General features: G+C 45.5%; 1 protein-coding gene across 1 annotated transcript; it reads right to left on the reverse strand.

Moving 5' to 3' along the window:
* Positions 1 to 24,052: 24,052 nt before the first annotated feature.
* On the reverse strand, positions 24,053 to 25,876 carry LOC145417543 (uncharacterized). Its single transcript, XM_080286253.1, has one exon. The coding sequence runs from the start codon at positions 25,874 to 25,876 to the stop codon at positions 24,053 to 24,055; it is 1,824 nt and encodes a 607-aa protein (XP_080142379.1).
* Positions 25,877 to 27,139: the final 1,263 nt, after the last annotated feature.

Below are 27,139 nucleotides of genomic sequence, written 5' to 3' on the forward strand. Positions count from 1 at the left end.
CACCTCACTACATGTCCAACACGCTTTTGTTACACTTGCAGATTTCCTTGCAATGCTCTGTTCTTGCTCCTTCTTCCACTGGTAACAATGGTTCTTCTTGTGTCTCGGCTTCCCACAGAACCAGCAACCTCTTTCGGTCTTCTCCTGTTCCCTCTTCCACTTACAGCAGTCCCCTTTGTTCTGGTCTTTCACAGTACCAGCAACTTCCTTCAAATTATTGCACTTCACGTACCTGCCCCTTTCTTGCCTTGGATCCTGCACTACGACCTGCTTGAAAAGTGGATGTACTGGACCTGGCGTAGGACCCAGATTCCAGAGCCCTGGCTAGTGCTTCTTGCAAGCTTGTGGGTTATGCCTGTTTCACTTGCACTTTCAACTCTGCACTATGAAGAGAATTGATGAATTGGTCCCTCAAAAGAATAGCCAAGAGGTTAGGTGCTACCCCAAGGTATGCCTTGTATGCCATACTCTCCAGGTCATGAGCAAGCTGCTGAAAGGATTCTCCTCGAGCTCGTACACGGCTCCGGAATCTTGCTCTGTAAACCTCGATCTGGTAAGTGGTCCCATATCTGTGCTCCAGTACTTTCTACTAAGGACCGATAACTGTTCCTCTCCTTTACTGACATCTGGCCCAGAATTTCCATTGCGACACCCTTGAGGCTAGTAGTCAGCTGCGCTGCCCTTTGCCTATCATCCCAACCATTCTGATCAGGAAGTAGCTCAAACTGCACACGGTAAGCTTCCCAAGATACTGTACCATCATATTCCTGACGTTTCTTTTTAACTGGACCCCACTACAGTCATGCACTTCACTGGTTGGAGCCTAAAAACTGGGGCATCCTAATTAAGTCCGGGACTTAAAACTTATGCATTCTGATTATTCAACCCTGTAATGCTGCCTTTAGATGCTTGGGATCCATCAAGTTTCACTATACACTGTTCATTCTTTTTGTATCCTCCTTGTACACTAACCTGAGGCTCAGCAGTGCAATATTTCTCTACAGCCTCAGTTTTCTCACTAATAATCTTCACATGGTCGACTATATGCTTCAACTGGTTAGCTACATGTTGTTTGCACTCCATCACTGTCTGTTCCGTCACTAATATTCAGCTGGTTTTCTATATGCTGTCTTCACTCTGTCGCTATTTCTTCACAAATCTTCAGTTGGTTGTCTACATGCTGTTTCCAATCCATCACATTATTGCTTACCTCATACTTCTGCCGCCTTAGCTCAGCGTATACATCCCCCTTCAACTGTTGTTGTTTTTCCTTCATTTTTCCCCGTGAAAGCATCTAGCTTTCCATGCATCCTCAGTTGTAACTTTCTCTGTTGCTCATGTCTAGCTGTTCACCTTGTGCTTGTAATAACTGTTCTTTGACTTTATTCTTGAACTTTTTCTGTTCTTTCTGTGACTGTAACTTTTTTTTAGTTCTTTCTGTCCTTCATTCTGTGCATGTAATTGTTCGTTGAGTGCTTTCTGTCCATTCTGTGCTTGTAATTGTACACTTCGTGCCTGTGATTGTTCTTTGAGTTCTTTCTGTCCTTCATTCCGTGCTTGTAATTGTACACTTTGTACCTGTAATTGTTCTGTGAGTTCTTTCTGTCCTTAATTCTGTGCATGTAATAGCTTCGTAATTGCAGACAGCGATGCCTCCTCTTGTCTAGCTTGGCCTCTTGTCTGTACACCCTCTGCATCTATGTCGAAGTTAGATTCACTGCAGCAACCCTGACACCACTGTTAGATCTCCGTCCCACACTGCCACAGGCTCTAACAGCAGTAGTTCAGAATAGGAAGGACGTTGCCCACTGATTTGTTCTTCCTATGGTCAGTCTTTCGGTGTGCAGCTCAGAAGATTATCTCAGGCATTGTAAATAAACGCTGGCTTCTGAAGTTTACTGTCATTATTTTCCAAATAATTACACTTAATGCTTCCCAAGTTACTTCACTGTTTTCACAAATACCGGAGCTATACAATCTGCACTGACACTGAACTAAACTCAAACTGAATTGAAACTTCTCTAGTTGTTGTTGTTGTTGTTAAAAGATTCCCTGCACATATAGTGCAAGCCGGGCCATACTTTAGCCCGGTCAGTGGTGTATGGGCTGATTAAAAAACAGTAAGTGGGAAGGACAGGACCTGGGGATTGCCCAGCACACACGTCCTGTCTCCTGACTGGCTTTGTGGTGTGTGTGACTTCTCTAGTCCCTTCCCCATCCTTATATAAGCTCCCTATGTGCTTTTTGTGCTTTACATAGCACTTTAAATTCTTTAGCATACAAATTTTAATTCAGTTACGTAATTTAACAAACAGTAACATAAATAAAACTTTATAGAGAAAAAAGAGCATAAGATTTAATGCATAACTTTACCAAATAACCGCTCAGAAAAAGCGGGCAAACTGGCAACCCTGACGTGTAGGGGAAAAACACTTCAGCATTTCGTTACTGGCAAATCCCGCTTCTCAGCAATATTCTTGTGGTAGCTTGTTTAAAAAAAAAAAAATAGCAGTTATCAAAATGAAAAGAGTAAGGATCTTGTCTTTGTAAGCAACACTTAGGCATGTGTAAGCCGGCCGCAATAATACATCATATCAACTTAAAAACGTGCAGAAACTCACAGGAAGACAATGAAATTCATAGCCATCACACAGACTCTGATGTGCAAGTGGAGCCTTATATATATATCCATCCATCATCCAGTCCTAAGTTGCCCCATGAGGGGCGAAGGAGCCCGGGGCTGGGCAGTTGATCCTGACATTTAAGATGAGAGTGGCCAGCCTCACTCATCCCTGAGTGGCATTATGTGATCAATAAACCCCAACCATCACTTGGATATAAACCTTCACCGGCTCAGACCCGCTAAACCACCAGGCACCAAAATTTGGTTGTGTGGTTACCACCCAGTGTAGTAAATGGTTTCCTGGTGTACAGGGCCCTACGGCAGAAGACGACCTGTAGCCACTCCTCCGTCAGGTGCTGACTCCTGTTCATCGACCCACGACCCAGAGGGAGTCCCTAGCCTGGAGGGGTAATGGAGAGGCCCCGTGACTTCCACTGGCCTCTTCTCCTTGCAGCCGGATCCTGAGAGGACTCACCTGACGGGACCTGACATAGGCCGATGCCGCAGCCCCTTCCTGACGGCGTCTCCGAACACCAATGACCGCAGCCCTCAGGACCTCCAGATCGCCCCCGGGACCCCCGGGCGGAACCTCCCTACACCCAGACGCCGGAGATCCTCGTCCTCTGTCAGGCGCCTGAGTGAGAAGTTCGGGCAGCTATTCAGCCCCAGCCCCGAGGGCCAGACTCCCGCCCCAAGCCCAGAGAGCGAGGGTCCCTTCGCCACCAGCAGCCCCGGACGAGAGAAAACGCCCCTACGCGTGATCCCGTGACCCCTGAACACAGAGGCCCCTGTCGGAACCCGGCCCCGTCAATAGTGAGGCTGAATCACTCCCGCGCCCCCGTACCTGGCCGCCACAACGTCCAGACTCATAGGGAGTGAAAGTGAAAGTGTGATAAAGGCAGAGTAGAGCGTTCATGGTACAAAGGAAGTCGGTGAGATAGTGCCAATATAAAAGAGAGTGGAATAAGCAAAGTGACAGTGAAACAGTGAATACGGCAAGACAGTGAAATACGGGCCTATCCTGGTGAATACGCTACCAAACAATAACGCCACGCCACACTTTGATCATACGCCGGCCCTGGTGTTAAAATAGTAATTACCCACAGTGAAATAGTACCATCCATTCCACCAATATATTAAACTTGGACTTCCTACGATAATAGTGCATAACCCCTCTGCTTTAAGGGCTGTTCACCTTACCCGACATTGACCTGAGTAGTATCCGAGCGATACTAGTAACACAAATCTAGCTCTAAGAATTATAATTGGCCAGCCTCTCTGTATTAGTGACATCTACCCGTTCCACTGTAGAATTTAGTAATACATGTATAAGGTTGTTGCTTTGAGTTTTTGTGTCCTGCCTATCCCTTATTTGTCTAAGCTCTGGTCCAGAAAGAGAACCAAGCTGCACACCAGGCATTAGAGGGACGGGAAGCCGACTCTAAAACACCGAGCATTACAACCCTAAAAGCATAACGGGAAATATGTATAAGCTTTGTTATTGATGTATTTTATAGTTTTGGATCCTTTCATAGACTTAAAGGCAAGATTATTGCAGCTCATTTACGCAGGAAATAAAATTGTTCTCTCATTATACATGATTTTCGTAACCCATGGGCGTATTTATGGTGTGCGACGGCTTGTATGAAGTAATGGGTTATGTATTTCTAAGAATTCAATCTTCCAGACAGTGAACACAGCCCATCAGTGAAATCCTGCAATCTTTCATAAAACTGTAAAACTTTTACTTGAATCAGAATGAAATTTTAAAGAGAAACTCAGATGTTCACATAATAATTTCAGGCTTTGTGTTATAGGCACAGTGGTCTTGCTTCATTTTGTTTCTCAGGAACTTCTGTACTTTATTGCTGTTATAATAATAGTTAAAAAGTTGTAATAATGAGAACTGGGGTAAACCCTCTGATATGGGGTCTGGGCCCAGCACTTTGCAGCCCTGTAACCCCTGCAAATACTGTCCTGTATTTACCGTTCCAACCCTTTACAGAATCAGAACGGAGACCCACAAACTGGAAGGATACGGGCCAGAACTGTCACGACTCCTCGCAGAGGGCGCCTCGACTGCCGACGTAAGGGACGCCATCAATGAGATACTCAGGACACGTGGCCATTCCAGCCAAGCACTGACACACGGCAGGGTATTGGCAAATATTTCTAGTCATACCAAAGACACACACACTGATGACCAGAGTGAAGAAGCATCAACTGAGCTCCCACAGCTGTTGATGGAGCTTAGTAGCAAAGTCCCAGGTACACATGAGGATTACCTGGATGAAGAAGAGTTATTTGATCTCCCACATTTGTTAACAGAACATTCTAGCCAGGCTACAGACGCTTACCTGGATTACCTTGATAAAGAAGCATTTGTCACACTCCCACATCTGTTACCGAAGCGGGAAAGTCAGGTCTTGGATGCATACCTAGATTACGTAGACAAAGCTGTGTCGATTGAGCTTCCACAGGCCCTAGAGCCACCCCACCATGCCTCCCACCCAACACCACATCCTGAAGTCCCTACAACTCAGACGTTCCACAGGACAACGAGAGGAGCTCAGTTTTTGACCAATTCCGAGCCCTATTTTGATGACTCTGACCCACCCCCAGATCAAAGTCAATCCACCATCACTCCTACCCCGCAGTCGGGAGGTCAAAGGTCACAGAGTCATACGCAAGTCTCAAACACAGCTCCTTCGATACATAAGATCCCTGGTATTGTGTCGCGGAATTCCCAACAGTCAGACAATGGAAGAGGAAACAATCATGAGTCAAGCAGAAATGTAGGGTCAAACAGTAACAGATCAGGCGAGAATCAGAGGTCACAGGGTCAAGGGAGGTCACAAGGAGGACAGCTGACAACAAGCTTCTTTAACCTGCACTTTGATGAAGTGGAGGGACAGTCTATCAACCTATCTCCGTCGCCCCCGCATGTCATCGCTCAGGTTGCCCCTCCTGCCACCGTCATCACCTCACCACCCTCCATCTTCCCAAACTATGGTACTCTCACTTGGACTCGGAGCTGCATTCACTATAAACTTTCCTAAGCTAAAGTTGTGTGCAAGCTTGCTTTTTAAACTTAGCCTACACCTACCAAACAGCTTCGCTAGTAGGGGTGAAGTGCGGCCACACTTGCTGCAAACATATGATCGACAAAAGGAAACGAGGCTCAAGGGTTCATCTAACGTTCAGACTAATATTGCAGCGGCTCTAACCCAGTGCTTCGGTTTCTCTTGTTGATCACATGTTTCGGGCAAATGTGGCCGCACCCTTAGTGTGACAAAATACGAAAATCAAAACAATCAACTCAATAGCATTTTAGTGCTATGTGGGCTCATTTATAGCATTTTAGTGCTATGTGGGCTCATTTATCTTGTAATTCGGTTAGAATTCTTCATAAAGTCGGTCTTTGGGATTGTATTTATTTCTTTGACTGCCACGATTTTCCTCATCTGGATAAAATTGTATGGTAATAGCCCGAGGAAAATTTCTAGGGGTATGAATAACAGAGAAAGGATGACTCGAGACTGTTTATGAAACATTTGAACACGAGGACTTTTCATAGTAGAGTAAAATCATTCAGATGTCACCCATGTGCACCAACCACGCTGTATGGTTTGGAATCCTAACCAGTTTTTAGAGTAAGCGAGTCTCCATGGCACTGAATTGTTGCCATTTTTTTTACATTATTATTCACTGGAGTTTAGTGGGGAAGTATTTGTTAGCTGTATGAGTGAAGCCAAGAGTTTATACTAGCAATCTTATACCAAACTCAAGCTTGGAAAAGTTTACTAATACGGTCTCCGTTTACTGTTTCATAGTTGCATTACAAATTTAACTCTTAAGGACAGTTTTTATGTAATGCCTTGAACAGTAACTTTGCTCACAGAGGGTCAGAGACACTAATAATCTAAAACTGATGTAACAACGGTTTTAAGTAGAGTTAGAAAGTTTTGAATGAGACATTCAATGCATGTATTCAATATGGACTGTCGTTACTGACGCCGGGGTGGTGATGTTTGAAGGAGAGTGGCACATAGGAGAACTGTTGACCCTCAGGGAACAAAGTGTAAAGTCTGTGCCTAGAGTAAGACACATTAAATATTCATTTATAATTAAAGAATTATATATATATATATATATATATATATATATATATATATATATATATATATATATATATATATATATATATATATATATATATATATATATATATATATATATATATATGATTCAAGTTGTAAAGATATCAAACAGCCATACTCCAGGTTCCGGTGCTGGAGGCGGGCTTCTGCATGTGGTGGCACTGATGTTACCAGGAACCTCCACTATCTTGTCAGGCTGCAGAAGAAGGGTAACTTCAGCCTGCAGTCCACGTAGTTCACCTTCGTATGAGCCTAAGGTTGCAACTATTACTATTTACTACTACTACTACTACTACTGCTGCTGCTACTACTACCACTACTACTAATACTGTTACTACTATTACTACCACTACTTCAGATTCCACACCCTGTTGTGTAGTAAAATGTAAGTTCGCATACATAATGATAGAGAAGACAGTTCCCCGTTTTCGATGGTCATTGTGTCCCCCCCCCCCACCGCACTATGGGGATGGTACTACTACTCTGCGGCCAGGTTGTGTTAGGAAGAATTCTGCCACCGTATTCCCTGCGTGTCGTAAAAGGCGACTAAAAGGGGCGGGGTGAGGGAACTAGGGACCCACTCCTGTGTGTGTGTGTGTGTGTGTGTGTGTGTGTGTGTGTGTGTGTGTGTGCGCGCGCGTGTGTGTGTGTGTGTGTGTGTGTGTGTGTGTGTGTGTGTTTTAGTTCCTAAAAAGAGACAGGCCATAGTATGGAATGGGGGATTGAGTTATCCCCGTACCCTAAAGACTGGGTCTATGAATGTACGTGGATGTAGTAAAAGGGAGGAGATTGGGAAAATTTGTGAGAAGAGAGTTGGATGTGTTAGCTTTGAGTGAAACAAAGATGAAAGAGAAAGATGAGTCTAGGTTTGGAAGTGTGAATGGAATATTGTCAGGTGTTGACAGAGGAAGGGCAAGAGAAGATGTGGCCTTATTTAGTGAGCCCGGAAGTGCAGCAGTGTGTGACTGAATGGAAGGTGTCATCGAGACTGATGTGGGTGAAAGCGTAATTTGAACGTGAGTTGTGGGTATATGTGAATACATATGGGCCTAGTAGTGAAAGGGATGAAGAAGAGAGGGAGTTTTTCTGGAATGATGTTGATGAGTGTCTGCAGAGTTTTGGAGCGAATGTGAAAGTGGTAATGATGGGGGATCTGAATGCTGGAATGGGAAATGTAGCAATTGAATTCAAGGTGTAGTTGGTATGCATGGTGTGCCTGGAAGAAATGAATATGAGGAACGAATGATAAGGAAGTGCGTTGAGCGAAAGTTGATGATTGGAAATACGTTGTTTGAGAAGAAAGATATTTATACATGGCTGAGACAGGAGGGTGGAAAGGTTGTTGACAGAGCATTGATGGACTATGTGATTGTGACCGGGAATGTAATAAGAAGATTGTTAGATGTGAGTTTTGAGAAAGGAGGGTGGAGGTATGTCTGACCACTTCCTGGTGGAGGGAAAGTTGAGAGTAGGTAAGAGATGGGCGAGAACAAGGAGAGTTAGGTGTGGCAGTGAGGGTTTGAAAGTGAGTGAGTTGGATATGAGAGAGAAAATGATAGAGTATCAGGAGAAATTGAAAGATGAGTGGAAAGCAGTGAAAGATCAGGAGAATGGCATTGTGGAGGAGGAATGGCAGTTGTTTAAGATTGGTGGGGCATGCAGAAGAGGTGTGTTGTGTGAGACGAATGGGTGGTGGTGTAAAAAAGGGAAGTAAATGGTGGTGCGAGGAAGTAAGTATGGCTGTGGCTGAGAAGAGACGTGCATATGAAGTGTGGCTGCAGAGGAAGGATGAGGTGTCATATGAGAGGAATAGGGCGAGAAGGGCTGTGCATGATGCTAAAGTGCCAGAAGATGAGAGGTGGGGTAGGCGGTTGATTGAGAATTTTCAGCACAATAAGAAAATGTTTTGGAAGGAGGTGAAAAAGGTTCGAAAGGGAGAGTCTGAGAAGGAAGAGCGAGTAAAAGCAGAGGATGGAAGGATGTTAACTGAGATGGATGCAGTTAGGAAGAGATGGGCGGAGTATTATGAAAGATTTTAAATGTAGAGGAGGAAAGGGAGGCTGAGATTGTGGCGGATGGAAGGATGCAAGGAATAAATATGTTGAGAGAGTTGAATGATTATTTGATCACCAGGGAGGAATTGCAGGAGGCAGTAAAGGAAATTGAAAGCAGGGAAAGATGCAGGTATGGATGGGTGTGCTGTGGAATGCCTGAAAGGTGGTGGAGCGACTATTGTTGACTGGTTAGTAAGATTGTTGAATGTGTGCTTTGTGCAACGTATGGTGCCAGTTGACTGGGCAAGTGCTTGTGTGGTCCCGTTGTATAAAGGTAGGGGTGATAAGTATGAATGTACTAGCTTTAGGGGTATAAATCTATTGAGTGTTATAGGTAAGGTGTATAGTCGAGTGTTAATTAAGAGATTTAGAGAGGGTACAGAGTGAGTGATTGGTGATGAACAGTGTGCCTTTAGGAGAGGGAGGGGATGAGGTGTTTGCTGTGAGACAGGTGTGTGAAAAGTATTTAGTGAAAGGTAAGGATGTGTTTTGGGCGTTCATGGATTTAGAGAAAGCTTATGATAGAATTGATAGGGAGGCTTTGTGGACTGTTTTAAGATTGTATGGACTTGATGGTAGGTTACTTAAAGGAGTGAAAAGTTTTTATATAAATAGTAGAGTGTAAGAGTGGGAAATGCTGTGAGTGGTTGGTTTCCCGTGAGAGTGGGGCTGCGGCAGGAATGTGTAATGTCGCCTTGGTTGTTTAATATTTGTATGGATGGTGTTGTAAGGGGGGTGAATGCAAGAGTTTTAGGTAGAGGTCTGAGTCTGGTGAATGTTGATGGTAGAGAGTGGCATCTGATGCAGCTGCTGTTTGCAGATGATACTGCACTGGCGGCTGATTCAGAGGAGAAATTGAGACAGTTGGTAGAGGAGTTTGGAAGAGTGTGTGAAAGGAGGAAATTGAAAGTAAATGAGAATAAGAGTAAAGTGATGAAGTGTACGAGGTTTGTAGATGGTAGGAGGATGAATATAGTATTGAATGGTGAGTTGCTTGAGGAGGTAGAGTGTTTTAAGTATTTAGGGTCACATGTGTGCTGTGGATGGAAGAATAGATGCAGAAGTGAAGTTTAGAATGAATGAAGTAGGAAAGCTGCTGGGAGGAATGAAAAAAAGTGTTTAGATGTTGTTCGCTTAGAATGGATGTAAAGAGAAGGCTGTATGAGGGTGTTGTGGTACCGACTGCCTTATATGGGGCTGAAACATGGAATATGGGTGTAGCAGAGAGGGATAGATTGAATGTAATGGAGATGAGGTGTCTGAGGAGTATGTGTGGAGTGACGTGTACGAATCGAGTGAGAAATGATGAAGTATGAAGGAGAACTTCGAGTTGTTCGGGAAAAAGCTGATCGAGTTGAGCAGAGGGTGTTGTGATGGTTTGGGCATATGGAGTGAATGGATAATGAGCGACTGGTGAAAAAGATAACTAGATCTGATGTGAGAGGTGTAAGACTGAGAGGAAGACCACGAATAGGATGGATGGACAGTGTGAAGAGAGCGTTGGATGTGAGAGGGATGTCTGTTGAGCAAGGAAGAGTGGTTGTGCGTGATAGAAATGAATAGAGAGAAATTGTAAATGAATAAATGATGACGCAGCCCTGAGGGGATATTCTCCCACATTTTGTCTGATCTGCTGATCAGGTCAGGTGCGGGTAAGGGGATGGGTCCATTATGATGTGGCAGGGGTAAACCAGCTCTGCTGTCAGGCCCTGCTGCAGATGTCACTGATTGCACTGTGAAGGTGACCCTCGTGCGGTGTGGTGCAGTGAGGATCTGTCCCTTCTACCCTTTGAGGCTAAGATGCAAATGAATGTGTTTGAGTGGATGAGTAAATTGGGAGTGTGTCGTCCTGTCTCAGCTACCTCCCTTTCCTTGGGGGAAGCAGCCTAGGTATAAAGATAGACAGACAGACCTATGGGAAGCCTTTAATTGCTAGATGTGATCAGTCTGCATCCCACATTAAAGAGTATTGTAAGTAAAGTACAGAAAGGCCAGATATGTATCAGTTCACATGCATCAGAAAATGTGATCTGGTATTGAGTGTCTGTGCATACCTCCATTCGTCTTTCTTGATAATAGGCCTTAAAGTGACAACAAGTGCCTAGCGGCCCCATTGGACCGCTAAATGCTTGCTGCAACTAAGGACACTCGGACTTTGCCTCGATTTTAACTCTTAAACAGGTATGATGTTTGTTTGCTTAAACCAAACTTGACATGGACCTGCTCTGACATACCGGGCATGTCCGTGTGATATTTCAGCTCATTCCACCCAGCGATATGACCTGTATAGGGTTCCCAATGTTTGGTGGAAAATCAGGAACAAAGTGCGCATGGCTTGGGCGCAACTGATCACACGCGGTTATGCTGTCAGCTCTTCATTCCGTATCTTTTGATGTATGGCACGTCGAAATCCGAGGTGGTCAAATGTGGACACACACACACACACACACACACACACACACACACACACACACACACCTCGCTTATTCGCAACGTATTATTGATACAGTATCTCTGCTATTTATGTTTATGTCAGTCTGATTTATGCTATACTGTTATGAAGCCATATTCTCGCTAGCATAAAAGAAAACTTCATAAAAATTCTTCATCGGTAATTTTGCATATTACGCCCATACTGTTGTCATTCATATCGTTAAAATTTCGACATGCTTTGCATCAGTAGTATACAAGTGGAGGTAAAATTACAATAAGCACAGTATATCTCCGTGGAAGAAGTGCTGCGAAGTCTCTGAAGCGAACAACAATACGGCCTATGATCATTGTGCCGTTTCATTACCAAGTGAAATCCTAAATATTTTGTAATTATTTTCAGATGTTGTGTTCCAGGGCGGCTCCGACACTTTCCCTCCTCCCCCTATCTTCCCCACCACCCCCGACTCCTCCTTCCCTCCCTTCACCTCCATCACACCTAACCACGGCTATCCCACAGCCCCTACCCAGCCCTCCTCCCATACCTTCTCATCTGAACATGGAAATGGGTATCAACAGGCCACCGGTTCATCTTTTCCCATCTACTCCCCTTCCCCTTCTCCGTCCTCTTCCTCTTCTTCCTCCTCCTCCTCCTCTACTCCGGCCCTGCCTCTCTCCCTCACCATACCCCTCAAGCATTCCCTCACGGAAGAAGAATACCAGGTGAGGCCTGTGAAAATCATGGACAACGTTGTTCCTTTGTTCACCTAGCCATATAACTGGGGACCTGGATATAGCATCGGCCATTGTGAGTCGTATTCTAACGGGAGATTGATAAACTTAGTTTTGTCTTGATAACCCACTTATAGTTGATAGGCGTTAATTTATCCCTCTTCTCCAGGTACTTCGAAACTACCTTCGGCGCATTCTGACAAGGGATGGAGGTTTGCTCGAAGATGCACTTCTCAACAAGCTTAATGTCGATGATTTGGCCACATTTCTACATCCAAACCACAGTAGGAATGGGGCAACGGGACCGAGAGGAATAATTAATGGGGGAATAATCAGGGGGGAAATAATCGATGGTGGAATCATCAACCGGGAACTCCTGGATGAACTGAGGAATGGCTTTGGCAAAGAAGGTGGGACAAACCTGAGTGATGGGAAAAACGACCAAATCAGTGGCCTAAATCTAATCAACACACCACTGAGACAAAGCAGCCACCAGACAGTCACCACAATCACATCTAATCAGCACATCGTCGGTCAAAACCAGCGCATCACAGTAAAGGGACCAGTATCTTCAAGCAGTCAGGCCCAGACGAACATCCTCAACTCACTAGTAAATATTCCTGATGTTATCCACTATATCCCCTCGCCAGATCTATCAACGGGGAGGCCAATGTTTATTTCGCAGTCGAATTCTGGGAGTGTGAACACAGCAAACCAAGATAAGAATCACGTTAATTCTAAAGACCAAGTTAACCACCAACGTACTATTGCGAAGCAAGCCCAAATTCACCGTAATTTTACAACCCAAGATAAGAATATACATAATTTTGCAACCCAAGATAAGAGTCACCAAACCTCGATATCACAGAACTCCCAGGCAAATGGAGAATTATTGCAACACTCTGGATCCATTACCACTGAACATGGTAACAAGAGGATTCAGAACAGTCTGTCTGGAACATCTCCCTCACAGAACACAGGGAAGGACGTTATTAGACATTTTAATCAAGGGGATGAAGGCGAGAATCCCTCTAGTGACCTGGCAACGGCTAGTGGTAGCAGATATTCTGGAAATGTTTTAGGCTTGTCACCCGCTCTTCCGAGCCTCCCAGTTCACCTAGAGCCACCCAGACGTTCTGTTACTGGACCACTAAAAGTAACATCTCTCTCCCAAGACAGTTCAACTTCTGTCAACTCCACCATCTTTGGCCCTGCCCCAGCCATTCATATTCTCCAGCCACCTCCACTTCCAGACTTCCACACAGCTCCACTTTCGAGTGTCCAGCCACAGGCAGGAAAAATCCCCTTTCAATCCCCACCAGGAGAGAGCACCACCATTAACCCAAGCATTCGAAACCTGCCAGATGATTCATTTCTTACCGCGTGCAACCAGCTACACCGATTTGGGCACAAGGGTCTCGCAGGAGGACAGCAGCAGCATAAGACGACAACAGTGATCGAGGAAGGGGAGGAACTGGTTGCATCGAATGAAGGCAAGCTAAGTGGTGGTAGTAGAGAGCAAGTGAGAGGGAATGGTCAGATAGAAACTGTTAGTATAGGGTCAAGGGGTCAGATTCTTGCTTTCTCCCCTCCTCTTCCTCCACCTTTTCCTCCTACCTCCCGTCCCACTCTTCCTTCTTTCCGTCAAAATCCCTTTCCTCTTCCTTCCCCTCCTATTCCTTACCCACCTCCTCACCATCCAATTTCTCCACCTCCTCACCATCCAATTTCTCCACCTCCTTCTCCTCTATTCCCTCAGACTTCACGTCCTTCCTTTTCTACATTTCAGTCACCCTTGCCAAAAATCTCTCCCTTTCCTACATCCTCCCTATTCCCAGTAGCCCTTTCTCATTCCAGCGGCTTCCCAACTTTCCCTAATCCATTTCCCCGTTCCCCAAGACCCTCCATTTCCACCCAGATCCCTCCCAGTGTCCCCTCTGCTTGATCGCTTCCTCTCCGCAGTCTCTTCCACAACCATCTCATCAAATAATCCACCAGCAGTCACCACCCTCACCTGCTGCTCTCCCTCCACCACCTAGCCTCTCCGCTTTCTCCCCTCCACATTCCTCCACCTCCCTTCCGCTTCTCGCCACCTCTCCAAACCCTAAAAATTCCACATCTTTTCTACAGCAATCCAAAACTACACTGCATCCTTCCAAATCGGCCCGTACAAATGATCTTCAGATATCGCACTTCTCATCCCACTTTTCCTCCAGCTCCTCTCCCCTCCCTGGATCCCCACGCCTCTCCTAAATTCTCTTCATGAGCCCAGAGAAAATCCCCTCTGTCTTGCACTCCGACCCGCTATCAATCCCCCCACAATTCCCAACTGACTACTCTGGTCGTGTACCGTTCAAACAGCTGAATTTTAGGAAGATCACGATACCACAGCGCACGAGATAAGAGAGTGTATTTCCACTTCTCTTCAGTCCCCTTCTCTCTCCACCCCTCCCTTCCCCTTCTTTCCCCACCTTTCCCTTCCCCTCCCCTCTCCTCCCAGACTCCATCTCTCGCACAGGTTAAGTACTTATAAATATGAAAAGTAGATAGTTAAGTAGAAGTAGCACTAGTTACAAGCGAGGGTGAAGCCCTAGCGAGTCTCGTTAAGTAGTTTTTTTTTTTTTATGCGAGGAAGAAGGAACCAAAGGCTGAGCCCGCAAAACAGTTCCCTCCGAGAAAAAAACAAAAACAATATAGAAGAGACCCAAATTCAAGATCCATTCATTTCGAGATGCCTGGACACACTGCGTTTGAAAGACTGGAGATCATAGGAAGTAGGAATACAAACAGAGGGAGACAGTTCCAGAGTTGACCTGTTGAATAAATGAGGGACTGGGAGTAACGGTTAACTCTTGCATTAGAGAGTTGGACAAAAAAGGGATGAGAGTTTGTTGCTAGACGGGTGCTACGCGCCCATCGTAGAGGTAGAGGAATGCAAGCAGACAGTTCAGAGGAGCAGTGACCATTGAAGTACCGAGAGAAAAGAGTTAAAGAGGCATCAATGCGGTCCAACCCAGCCTGATCATGACGCTTTTGAGAAGCTTATATCTCAGCACCCATAGGGCCGATCACTGCGTGGTTTGCACCATATGGTAGCCCAATTCTTTAAGATTTGCTTTTGACTGGTTTCATCACACGCAGGCGGTGCACGTGGCACGTGACACGCCCCAAGTGCAGCATGTCGAAAATCTTCAAAAGAGGGCCACAGGCCAGACAATTTGTCATAAAGGCATGAAACTTGGTAGGTAGATAGCCATCAATATACTCTAGGCATCCTCGGGGTGTAAGGCAACATTTAAATGCTTTCGGATTTAAATGGCCTCGCTCGTACCTCGCCGACAAAGGCGTTTTACTGGTGTAGTGGAAGGGTGAATAAGTGCACTGTATATTTACATACCTAGCACTAACATGTAACTAACTTGTACTGATATAACCATTAGATTACAATGCTGTATGTACAATACTAGCTCATCGTTATTATTATTATTATTATTATTATTATTATTATTATTATTATAATGTACATTTTCAATAAACTCTTCCTAGATAATATTTTTGGTGTTCCATCTTTGGCCAAGATGATGATATAATGAGGAGAGTAAGACGGACAACGAGATGGAGGTATATCGTAAACAGTAGGGGTACATGTGGTAGGAGTGACTTGGGGTAGTGGTGATAAAAAGCTTGGAGGCATGTTTGACTCAGCCATCCTGTATGAATTCTGAGAGTGAGCGTGTGGAGTATATGAGAAAAGGTGTATATGTTAGAGACTCTATAATGTGTGGGTGGTTCCAGGACAAAACCCTTTCACAACAAAAAACGCCTTCAGGACGATTCTTCGTCATATACAGGGTGCTTAAAAAAAAAAAAAAAAAAATATATATATATATATATATATATATTAACACCGGGTATATGGAGAATTTGTACCGAGAGAAATTGCCTCAGAGCTCTGGAGACCATCTGGAGAAGATTCCAAGACTGTGTTGACAATGATGATGAAGTTGAAACTCTGAAGACAAACTACATTTGTTATTATTGTCTTATCAGTTTTGTTTCTCTAATAAAGTTACTTCCATATAAATGCTGACATTTTTTTATGCACCCAGTATTTATATATCAATTTATTTAACAAATACATAGTTCTCGAGTTATGAGTTAACAACGTGATACTGGTTGATTGGCACTAGGAAACGTAAATAATACAGTATTTACTAAGAAACGTAATTAATACAAACTTTTAAAAGGACCAGTTTTACGTGTAATCATACAGGTAACAGACATAAAGCTTTCTAAAACCTTGGTGCAAATTCAGGATATTCATGGAGAACAGAAATTATCTTTTCATCGATTAACCACGAAATCTCTGTCAGCGTATTAAGTTGTGGATTCCTTTATTTCGCAAAGGGGACATTCCATAATACAGGTACTTGTATATTGATGAAGTATGTGTGATGCAGTCGCACCACCAACTTCGCAAGGAACGGGGTCATCTCTAGTGAATTCCGAATAACATTTATAACTCAGGAGGTCTCAGTCTCAAAACAACAATGTTATAAAGTTCACCTCTTTGGTCATATGTTACCTGATTCTCAGACACATTCACATGGAGCTGGTAGTACAATCAATTTTCCATGCTAGAATTAAACTGTCTAGTAATATAATGTCGTACTCGACAAAAGTATGACTATATCGTCATTAATATCAGGAGAATTCAGAAAGAGAGCTATTGCAATGAACTAAATAGTGACCCTTTTCATTGAAGGGTATCTCAGCATTTTTTTTTTTTTTTTTTTTTTATGTGACTGACTCTGGGCATAGGCTTCACAGCCTGCTTTCAAGGCCCGGTAGTCCTCCTACATACCGCACACCTCTGCATGTTACCACTTCGGCGCTAACACCCACCATCCATACTGAATACATGCTAGGGCTGTCTCATACAGGACTGGTGTATTGGTATTAGCGGGGGTATTTTACGACATGTCGGCGGGCCTTCTGGTAGATCAGTAAAGTCTGATTTTATGAAATTCAAATCAGACTCATAGGGCTCCTTGACTGTCAACAAAGAAATATAGGCTACATCTTTAGATAAAGATAATACACAGTCAACTCCCTCTTCTATACAGTAGAGTACAATGTAGTTTTGCCCAAGAAGAAGAGAGACAGACAGTCTTTCTGATACAGCGTCCACGTACTGTGTGGGAGATTCAATGAATATCCCACACCCAGACTTGGTTCCGTTGACAAACCTGTCACAGCATGTGTACAGATCAGTGATGACAGATTGTCTCTAACATCCACGAAGAAAGATTTAAGTTCAAAAGGCAGTCAGTGATCCTCGGGCTTAGTCAGTTTCTTAGTATCAACACTCACTTTACGAGGACCCCAGGTGGCCAACCCTGGTGTCTGAATGAAACTGATACTAGGACCAAGTATATTAAAATAGGAGAAAAGTTTGTACGTACATAGAACTAGAGTATGTACTGTATTTGGAGGTGAACAGCCATTGTTATGAAACTACAGCAAGGACAGCCAGGAGAGTCTTGTGTATTCAGAGCTGTAATTAACAATTCTTACAACTGTACATGACGCAGTTTCGTGTATCCTTGTTACAATACTAGGTACTGTACTTCCAATTCAGCCTCCATTACCCCAATTTTTGTTGCCTTGGAACAACCTAACGCAATCCTCAGAGTCTTACTGTGTATTATATCCAACTTCTGACGATGCTTTTGATTATACTGTACCATGACAAGGGCTACATAATCAAAGAGCCAACAGTAGTAATATGCATTATTCTGAGAACTGGGATCCCAACTCCTCGTCAGCCAAGACTCGCAGTGACGCAAGTCTTGGGAGATATAAATTACGAACATCATCAATACATTCTGGGTCCTTATGGTAACTAAGTTGGATCACTATAAAAAATTCGCGGCGCGCGACTCTGAAGTTGTTATTATCGTGACCTGGCAACTACCATTGAAAAGTACGTCTGATTTCGTGTATTATATGAGATGCATGTGATTCGTGTATAATATGTTCGTGTATAATAATATTCGTGAATGATATATTCGTGCTTAATATTTTGATTCGTGCATAATATGATACGAAATCGGTCACACTTTTGAATGGTAAGTTGCCAGGGTACGATATTGACAACCTCAGAGTCGTGTGCCGTGACTACTGTATAGACATTTGTAGGAACTGACTCTAGATTAACAGAATTTGTACCAGGTTCTTTGCATCTCTTATCCAGTCCCTGATATTTTGTATTCTATCTATGTATGTATCTACAGTATTGCCAGACGTCTCAATCCATAAGGAGTGGCCACAAATAAATCGCCTCCATATCTCCCCGTCCAATGCCATTTCACTGCCCTGCTCCCAGCGCACACACTCCTCTCTCATATACCTCTTCACTCCATCCCTCTATCCCATCCTCGGCCTCCCACTCCCTCCATGCCCATTCACCTCACTCACATACACTCTCTTCGTTAGTCTCTTGCTCCATCCTCTCCACATGGCCAAACCACCTCTATGTAATTCTCCTAACGCTTTCTATCACATCCAAATCCACACCACAAAGCTCCTTCACTTCCTCATTTGTCAGTCTGTCTCTCCACGTTACTCCACATGCTCCTCTCAAATAACTCATTTCTACTTGCCTCACTCTTGACTCGTGTTCTTCCAACACGGTCCAAACTTCACTTCCATACGTTAGGGTTGGTATCACAATACTGTCATGCATCGACTTTTTTACTTACATGCTCACTTTCCTGTTCCTTATGACTGCTTTCAAAGAACCAGCAACCTCTCTTATTCCCTGCAGTATCCTTTCAAGCACTTCGCTCTCTAAATTTCCATCCATACTCATCACACTACCGAAGTACTTAAATGCACTCACATTTTCCATTTCCTCCTCATCTAGCCTCACTGTGCATTCTGTGGTTTCATTTTTCTCGATCATAACTTTACTCTTCCCTACATTCACCTTTAGATTCCGTTTCTTACATACTCTTCCAAACTCATTCACCAAGCCTTGCAGTTCCCCTTCGTCTTCAATTTATAATGCAGTATCATCTGCAAACAACAGTACAGGGAATTTCCAAACACTGCCCTCTCTCATTAGGGTCGCTCCGACTCCCTACATTGTACCTCATGTATAACCCCGTCAATATACAGGCTGAACAACCACAGAGACGTGACACAATCCTGTTCCAATCCAACATCAAAATAGGAAAATTTACTCATTTCACTATCCACACGCACTACAGCCTTAGTTCCCTCATTCATACCGGCACTCTTCTCGGCATTCAACAGCTTCCCATTCACTCCATATAGGCTATTCTTAAAGTTTTCCACTTCTTTGTCTATCCACCCTGTCATACGCTTTCTCCCATTCCACTGAAAGCTGCATGGCTTTCGATTCATCAATATGGAGCACCATATACAAAACAATTTCTCTAACTGTCGCAAGGATTTACATAAAATGGAAGCTAGGTGTTTCGCACAGAATAAGCATGTACAATACCTGGCGGGAAAGTGTGACATGCTATTTTTTCCATTAGTATAATGAACAGCATAGGACTGAGAACACCACCCTATGAATTCTGGACTTCTTGAGGACACAATGAAAAGGAGTGCTGTTGCTGTCCTTTACTGGTAAAAGAAAATAGTTTCAGTCTGTAAACACGTTGTCATGTTGTCGCTGCTGGTATACCTACATGGTGCACATACGAGTCATATAAGTCTCCTGACACTGGCACACAGGTTGCTGGAACGAGTCCTTCCACGAACCAGCCATCTAGAGTTCCAGGTAGCCCACAATATGAGATGTACTCATATTTTATCATGATAATATGGAAACTAACAACACTGTTTCGCACTGATGAATAACAGCCACTCCACGACGAAAGAAAACCAGCTATACTCTATTGTCGTCCGTTATCTTTTTCATTGCCAGAAGTAGGCCTGACTTAATTCACTTATTGTCTGATATGGGCACGCACAATGATGCAACGGGAAATGATACGTGCCTTGGGAAATCGGGATCAGTGGTGAAACTTTTCTGACAGTGTAACAGGTTACATGGTTTTATGCCACTTAATCAGATCAAATCGGATGATGTGGGACTGCATAATCTATGGATCCAAGAGCTATGCGTGTGGATCTTTCACTCACCCCATACGACCCAGGGATAAAGCTGTGTGTTGTCCTTGTCCCAGGCTATGACAAGTGTCGCTATGCTTATACTTCTTTACTACTACAGTGCTACTTTTCTCTCATTACAAGTGATGTATAAAATGCAGTTCAATGTCACTGAGGACAACTCAACACCCCCAGAAGGAGCCCACCGAGGAGCATATGCTGCGCGCCTGGACTCCGGGCGACAAGGACATAAATCCGCACGGGCCGCACGCCCCTATGACCCGGAGCTCGCCCACTGCCATCATAGCAGAAATACGAGACTACATTCCGGGCGAGCCAACCACCAACTACCACGGGGTGGAGCTGTTACTCCAGCTCCAGTCAGCACTCCTGAGACGGCCTGTAGCCGCTCAACCCTCCTGCAGGAGACGGCCTGTTGCCACTCTGGAGGAAAACAGGAGACGGCCTATGGCCACTCCTGCCTTCATCAGGAGACAGCCTGTAGCCACACTGAAGATGCCCTTCACAAGACGGCCTGTAGCCACTCGACCCTTCCACAGGAGATGGCCTGTAGCCGCTCTGGAAGAAAACAGGAGACGGCCTGTAGCCACTCTGAAGGTGCCCCTAACAAGACAACCCATAGCCGCTCGACCCTCCTACAGGAGACGGCCTGTAGCTGCTCTGGAGGGATACAGGAAACGGTCTGTAGCCGCTCCTGTCTTCTTCAGGAAATGGCCTGTAGCCGCTCTGAAGGTACCCTTCACAAGACGGCCTGTAGCCGCTCAACCCTCCTGCAGGAGATGGCTTGTAGCCACTCCAGAGGGAATCAGGAGACAGCTTGTAGTCGCTCCCGCCTTCGTCGGGAGACGGCCTGCAGCCACTCTGAAGGTCCCCCTTAGTCGGTCTGTAGCTGCTCCCTCTCCCAGGCCAAGGCCAGTAGCCGGGCCTAAGCGACAACCTGTAGCTGCGCCCCCAGAAGGCCACAGCCAGTATCCGGGCCCTACGGCAGGAGACGGCCTGTAGCCGCTCCTCTGTCAGGTGTTGATTCCTGTTCACCGACCTACGACCCACAGGGAGCCCCCCCCCAGCCTGGAGGAGTACTGGAGAGACCCCGTGACTTCCATTGGTCTCTTCTCCCTGGAGCTGGAACATGAGAGGACTCGCCTGACGGACCCCGACGTAGGCTGACGCCACAGCCCCTGCCTGACAGCATCTCCAAACACTGGAGACCGCAGCCCTCAGGACCTCCAGACCGCCCCCAGGACCCCCGGGTGGAACCTCCCAGACGCCAGAGATCCTCGTCCTCCGTCAGGCGCCTGAGCGAGAAGTTCAGGCAGCTATTCGGCCCCAGCCCCGAGGGCCAGACTCCCACCCCAAGCCCAGAGAACGCGGGACCCTTCGCCACCAGCAGCCCCGGACGAGAGAGGACGTCCCTACGCTTGATCCCGTGGCCCCTGAACTCAGAGGCCCCCCGCGGAACCCAGCCCCGTCAATAGTGAGTCTGGGTCACCTCCGCCGCCCTTGTACCTGACCGCTGCGACGCCCAGACCCAAAAGGAGTGACAGTGAAAGTATACTGTAGTGTCCGTGACATAGTACAGTAAAGGCAGAACAGTACATTCATAGTGTAAAGGAAGTCGGTGAGAAATTAGTGACAATATAAAAGAGTGGTGGAATAAGCAAGGTGACAGTGAAACAGTGAATACGGCAAGACAGTGAAATACGGGTCTGTCATGGTGAACTCGCTGCCAAACAATAACGCCGCGCCACACTAAGATCACACGCAGGCTCTAGTGCTGAAGTAATAATTACTCACAGTGAAATATTACCATCAATTCCACCCATGTATCAAACTTGGACTTCCTACAATAATAGTGCATAACCCCTCTGCCCTAAGTGCTATTCACCTTACCCGACCTAGACCTGCGTATAGTATCCTGAGCGATACTAGCAACCCATATCTAGGCCTAAGAATTATAATTGTCCAGTATCTCTGTATTCGTGACATCTACCCGTTCCACTGTAGAATTTAGTAATACACGTGTAAGGTTGTTGCCTTGAGTTTTTGTGTCCTGCCTCTCTCTCATATTAAATTTGTCTAACCCCTAGTCTAGAAAGAGAACTCAGCTACACACTAGGCGTTAGAGGGACGGGAAGCCGACCCTAAAACACCTAGCATTACACGTGTACCATTGTACGTATACTGTAAGGAAGTTGGACTAAGGGAATATATGTGTTAAGGTGTCTTGCCGAGTTTTTATGCCCTGTTCCTTTGTAAGAGTTCTATTTCCGGGCTAGAAAGAGGACCCCGCTCAGTCGCTGGTGTCTTTAGAACAAGAAGTAGGTCTAAAAACATCCAGCATAACAAAATGAGGCCTCAAAACACTCAAATGAACTAGAAATCTATCAAATGGAACAAAAAAAAAAAAAAAGGAAACGGCAATAAATATTTACCCAAGTCCTCAGTGTCTGACACCGCAGGATGCAGGGATATTCAGGGACAATTTTTGGCCTCCAAATATCAATGCTCTACATTTGTAAAAAAGAAAAAAATAACAGGTTTCAAGAGATGCCTTTAGTAGGGTTTTAGCGACTTCTAAGATTGTGAATTTGATTTGGCATCCCTGCAATGACGCTTGACGACAGTATTTTCTTACATTGTTTACCAATTTGTGGCGGGACGTCAAGTGTCTCTCACAGGCAGCAGCAAACTAACATGACTGAGAAGGGTGGGGACTGCGCGGAAATTGTCAGTGTGTTAGAGAGGTAAGTTGTCATCTTGAGTATACATATTTAAACCCAGGGATGTAATTTTATATTGTTCTTGATGGTATTATATCCAAGTTTCGCTAGTGAAGCTGAAGTACCGTAACTCATCCAGGGTCATTGTTGCGTTAAGTATATCCTAAGGTGAATAGAATCGTCTTCGGATACCAAAATTAAGATGAACAACTACAAGCGTGTTTGTCAATCTCTAAAACTATGTCGCGCCACAAAACCATCAAGGTGAGTAAAGGAATGAGGAACTTTCAGGTATCGTCAGCTGTCTACCGTAGCTGGTGAGCCCTAACTCGGTCCTAGACCTGAAAACTTAACATAACTATTTTGACTGTTCTTTATGTTTGGATAAACTTACAAGAGTTAGCAACACTATAGATGATTAGTCACTAAAATCTATATCTATTGCCAGACGCCTTAATCCCATACAGGGTGGCCACAAACATATCGCCTCAAAGTCACCCTGTCCCCTGCCATTTCACTGCCCTGCTCGCTATGCACACCCCCCTCTCTCATATACCTCTCCACTCCATCCCTCCATCTCATCCTTTTTTTTTTTTTTTTTTTTTTTTAAATGTGAGGAAGAAGGAACCAAAGGCAACGAGCCTGCAAAACTGTTCCTTCCAAGAGAAAAACAAAATACAAGAGAGAGCCAAATTCAAGATCTGATCATTTTGAGATGCCTGGACACACTGCATTTGAAAGACTAGAGATCATAGGAAGCAGGAAATACAGACAGAGGGAGACAGTTCCAGAGTTGACCTGTTGCATAAATGAAGGACTGGGAGTAACGGTTAACTCTTGCATTACTGGTAGAGAGATGGACAGAAAAGGGATGAGAGTTTGCTGCTAGACGGGTGCTACTCGCCCATTGTAGAGGTGGAGGAATGCAAGCAGACAGTTCAGAGGAGCAGTGACCATTAAAGTAGCGATAGAAAAGAGATAAAGATGCAACAGTGTGGCGAAGAGACAGAGGTTGAAGGGAGTCAGTAAGAGGAGGAGAGTTAATGGAGGTGAAAAGCCTTTGACTCCACCCTATTGGTTCTTGTTCTTGGTGTTGAGTTAGGGCTTTCATTTCCGAGGGGGTCGGAGGAGCCCTTCCGGTGGCTTATGGAGCAGATGTCTTGCCTAGATGCGATGCAGTTGCCTGGACTTCCTTAAGAAGACACACACCAAGCGAATGACTGGATACCTTAGGGGACTGTTCAGACCCACACCTCCAAGGGGTACTGGCAGAGTGAAGTCTCGTACACCTAAGACAGACAGACGATCCCTCAATTCTGTGCGCATGGAGTGAAATCTTGGACAGTGCAAAAGAAAGTGGGCAATTGTTTCCTCTTGATCTCTGCACCACTGGCAGTAAGGGTCCGGCACCAGGCGTAAGCGGTGGAGATGGGACGCCAGACCAACGTGTCCAATGCGCAGTCTGGTGAGTGCCACGTCCAAGGCACGAGCAGTGGAACGGGCCCAAGGGTGACAAGAGGAGTCTGTGCGGTAAGCCCCTAAGGTGGAGGAGGGGAGCTCTGCTGCCAATTCTGAGTCCCAGGCCTTTCCACTAGCAACCGTCAGAAGCCTGCTACAAGTTGCTTCTTGAAGTGGAAGAGTCTCCACTGCTGCTGAGGTCAAAGCCAGCCTTGCAGCCCTGTCAACTATCTCGTTGCCCCTGATGCCCACATGAGATGGTATCCACTGTAGGCGAAGTACCCAATTCTCCTGGAGAAGTTGACTCAGCAGGGTCTGGATCTCATAGAGGAGATGTCTCGCTGACTGTGCCTTGGGGGACACAATAAGGTGCAATGCTGCCAGACAGTCTGTATAAATGACCACCTTCTGGGGTTGGAGATGTGCCTTGATGAAGGCCAAGGCCTTGAAGAGGGCAAAAAGTTCCGACGTGACACTATCGTGAAGTGCAGCCAAGCGCCATGTTTGGCAGAGAGAAAGGTCCACTAAGTATATTGCCGCAGCAGATGCTGCTGGTGTTGTGGTGTGTGAACCGTCAGTAAATACTTCAAAGTATCCCGCATACACCGTGTCCGACAGCTCTCTGTACAATGCTGGTGCTAGATGTCCATCTTGAGATTTGTCAAAAGACTCTGACAGGCAGAATGATACTAGAGATGAGAGGTCCCTCTGAGGCGGTGTTGGGGGCACTGAGGGGAGGGGCTGACGGAGTGGTGGTGGCAGCGAGAGGGACCTGTACACCCAGAGAGCCCTGATCAAGAGTGGCTGGCGGGACCTCACAGGCCAAGCAGGATGTGACAAAATGACACCCGCCTCCTCGAAGAGCACTGGTAGAGGGTGGTGGCGGGAGGAGTGTTGTATGGCCTGGTAGCGGCGGCAAACGAGCTTCGACCTGGTGACATGTAGAGGAGGGACACCACTCTCTGCCTGCAAGGACAGCACGGGGGAAGAACAAAATGCGCCCAGGGCAATGCGTAGGGTGGCGTTTTGTATCGGGTCAAGTTTTCGCAACTGAGTGGAGGATGCTGAACCATAAACTGAGCACCCGTAGTTGATCTTTCCCAAGATGGTAGCACGGTAGTAGCCTAAAAGCAGGTCACGGTTGGCACCCCATTTAGACCCTGCTACACTCTTCATGACGTCTAGCCTCTTGGCGCAGGATGTTCGGAGGTATTCTATGTGGTGACACCACTTAAGGACTGGCCCATCCAGACGAAGTCCCAAGAAGGTGTGAGTACGGACTACAGGAGGAGATTCAGTGCCTATCCTGACCACCGGCTGGGATGGCATACGACGCAAGGTGAAGGCCATCATGGCACACTTTGACACCCTGATCTCCAGATCCCATTGGTGAACCCAGTCCTCTAGAGTTGAGACAGCCGCCTGAAGTCTCCTCTGTGCACCTTCCATGGTGGTGTCCCTGCTAATGATAGTCACGTCATCTGCATAAACCAATGTGGAGACGTCCGGATGGTTGGGCAGGTCTGACATCAAAACATTGAAAAGCAGGGGGCTGAGAACTGAGCCTTGGGGCACCCCTCTACGGATGGGACGAGGAGAGGAAATGGCCCCACCAACAGATACGACATAACTCCTGCCATCAAGATAGTTGACAAACCACGCCAACACTGAACCAGAGACTCCACCCTATTGAGAAGAGCTGTATGTGGAGAGCCCCCCAACACATGAAAGTTGTACTCCACACAGGGGTGGATAAAACCCCTGTATAGAGTCAACAATTGTGCAAGGGTAAAGAAGGAATGGAGTTGGCTTAGTACACCCAATCTCCTGGAAGCAGATTTTACAAGAGAGGTAATATGATCTTTCCAAGTTAAGTCCCGAGTAAATGAAACCCCAGGCATGTTCAAGGATGATGCAGGATTAAGCTGAATATTATTAAACATTAGTGGGTATACCTGTGGAATCCTTGGCCTTCCCCTTCCTCTCTTCCCCTCCACCTCACTCACAAACACTCTCCTCATCAGTCTCTCATTTTCCATCCTCTCCACATGCCGAAACCACCTCAGTGTGTTTCTCCTAACACGTCCTTCCACATCCACATCCAGACCACAGTGCTCCTTCACTTCCTCATTAGTCAGTCTGTCTCTCCATGTGGTTTCACAGGCCCCTCTCAAAAAACTCATTTCCACTGCTCTCACTCTTGACTTGTGTCCCTCCAGCAAGGTCCAAGCTTCACTTCTATACGTTAGAGTTGGTATCTCAATACTGTCATGTAGTAACTTTTTCACTTCCATGCTCACTTCCCTGTTTCTTATCACTGTTTTCAAGGAACCAGCAACGTTTCTTCCTTGTTGTACTCTCTCATGCACCTCACCCTTCAAACTTCCATCCTTACTTATCACACTACCCAGGTACTTAAACATACTCACGTTTTCCATTTCCTCATCATCCAACTTCACTGTACATTTACTGACCTCACCTCTCCCGAAGACCATAACTTTACTCTTCCCTATATACACCTTTAGATTCCATTTCTTACACTCCCAAACTCATCCACCAAGCTCTGCAGCTCCCCTTCGTCTTCACAGTATCATCTGCAAACAATAGTACAGGGAGTTTCCAAACACTGCCCTCTCTCACTAGGGCCACTCCAACATCCACTGCCCTACCTTGAATCTCTTCTATAACCCCATCCATGTACAGATTGGACCAGGGGTGCACCCAGGAATATTTTTCTGGGGTGGCCATGCAAATGAAAATTGTGGCTAGGAAAAAAAAATCTAGTACTGTACA

The sequence above is a fragment of the Coenobita brevimanus genome, chromosome 110, assembly GCF_032717465.1.
Source record: "Coenobita brevimanus isolate Jiangsu-jjx chromosome 110, ASM3271746v2, whole genome shotgun sequence".
In the NCBI taxonomy this organism is placed as follows: domain Eukaryota; kingdom Metazoa; phylum Arthropoda; class Malacostraca; order Decapoda; family Coenobitidae; genus Coenobita; species Coenobita brevimanus.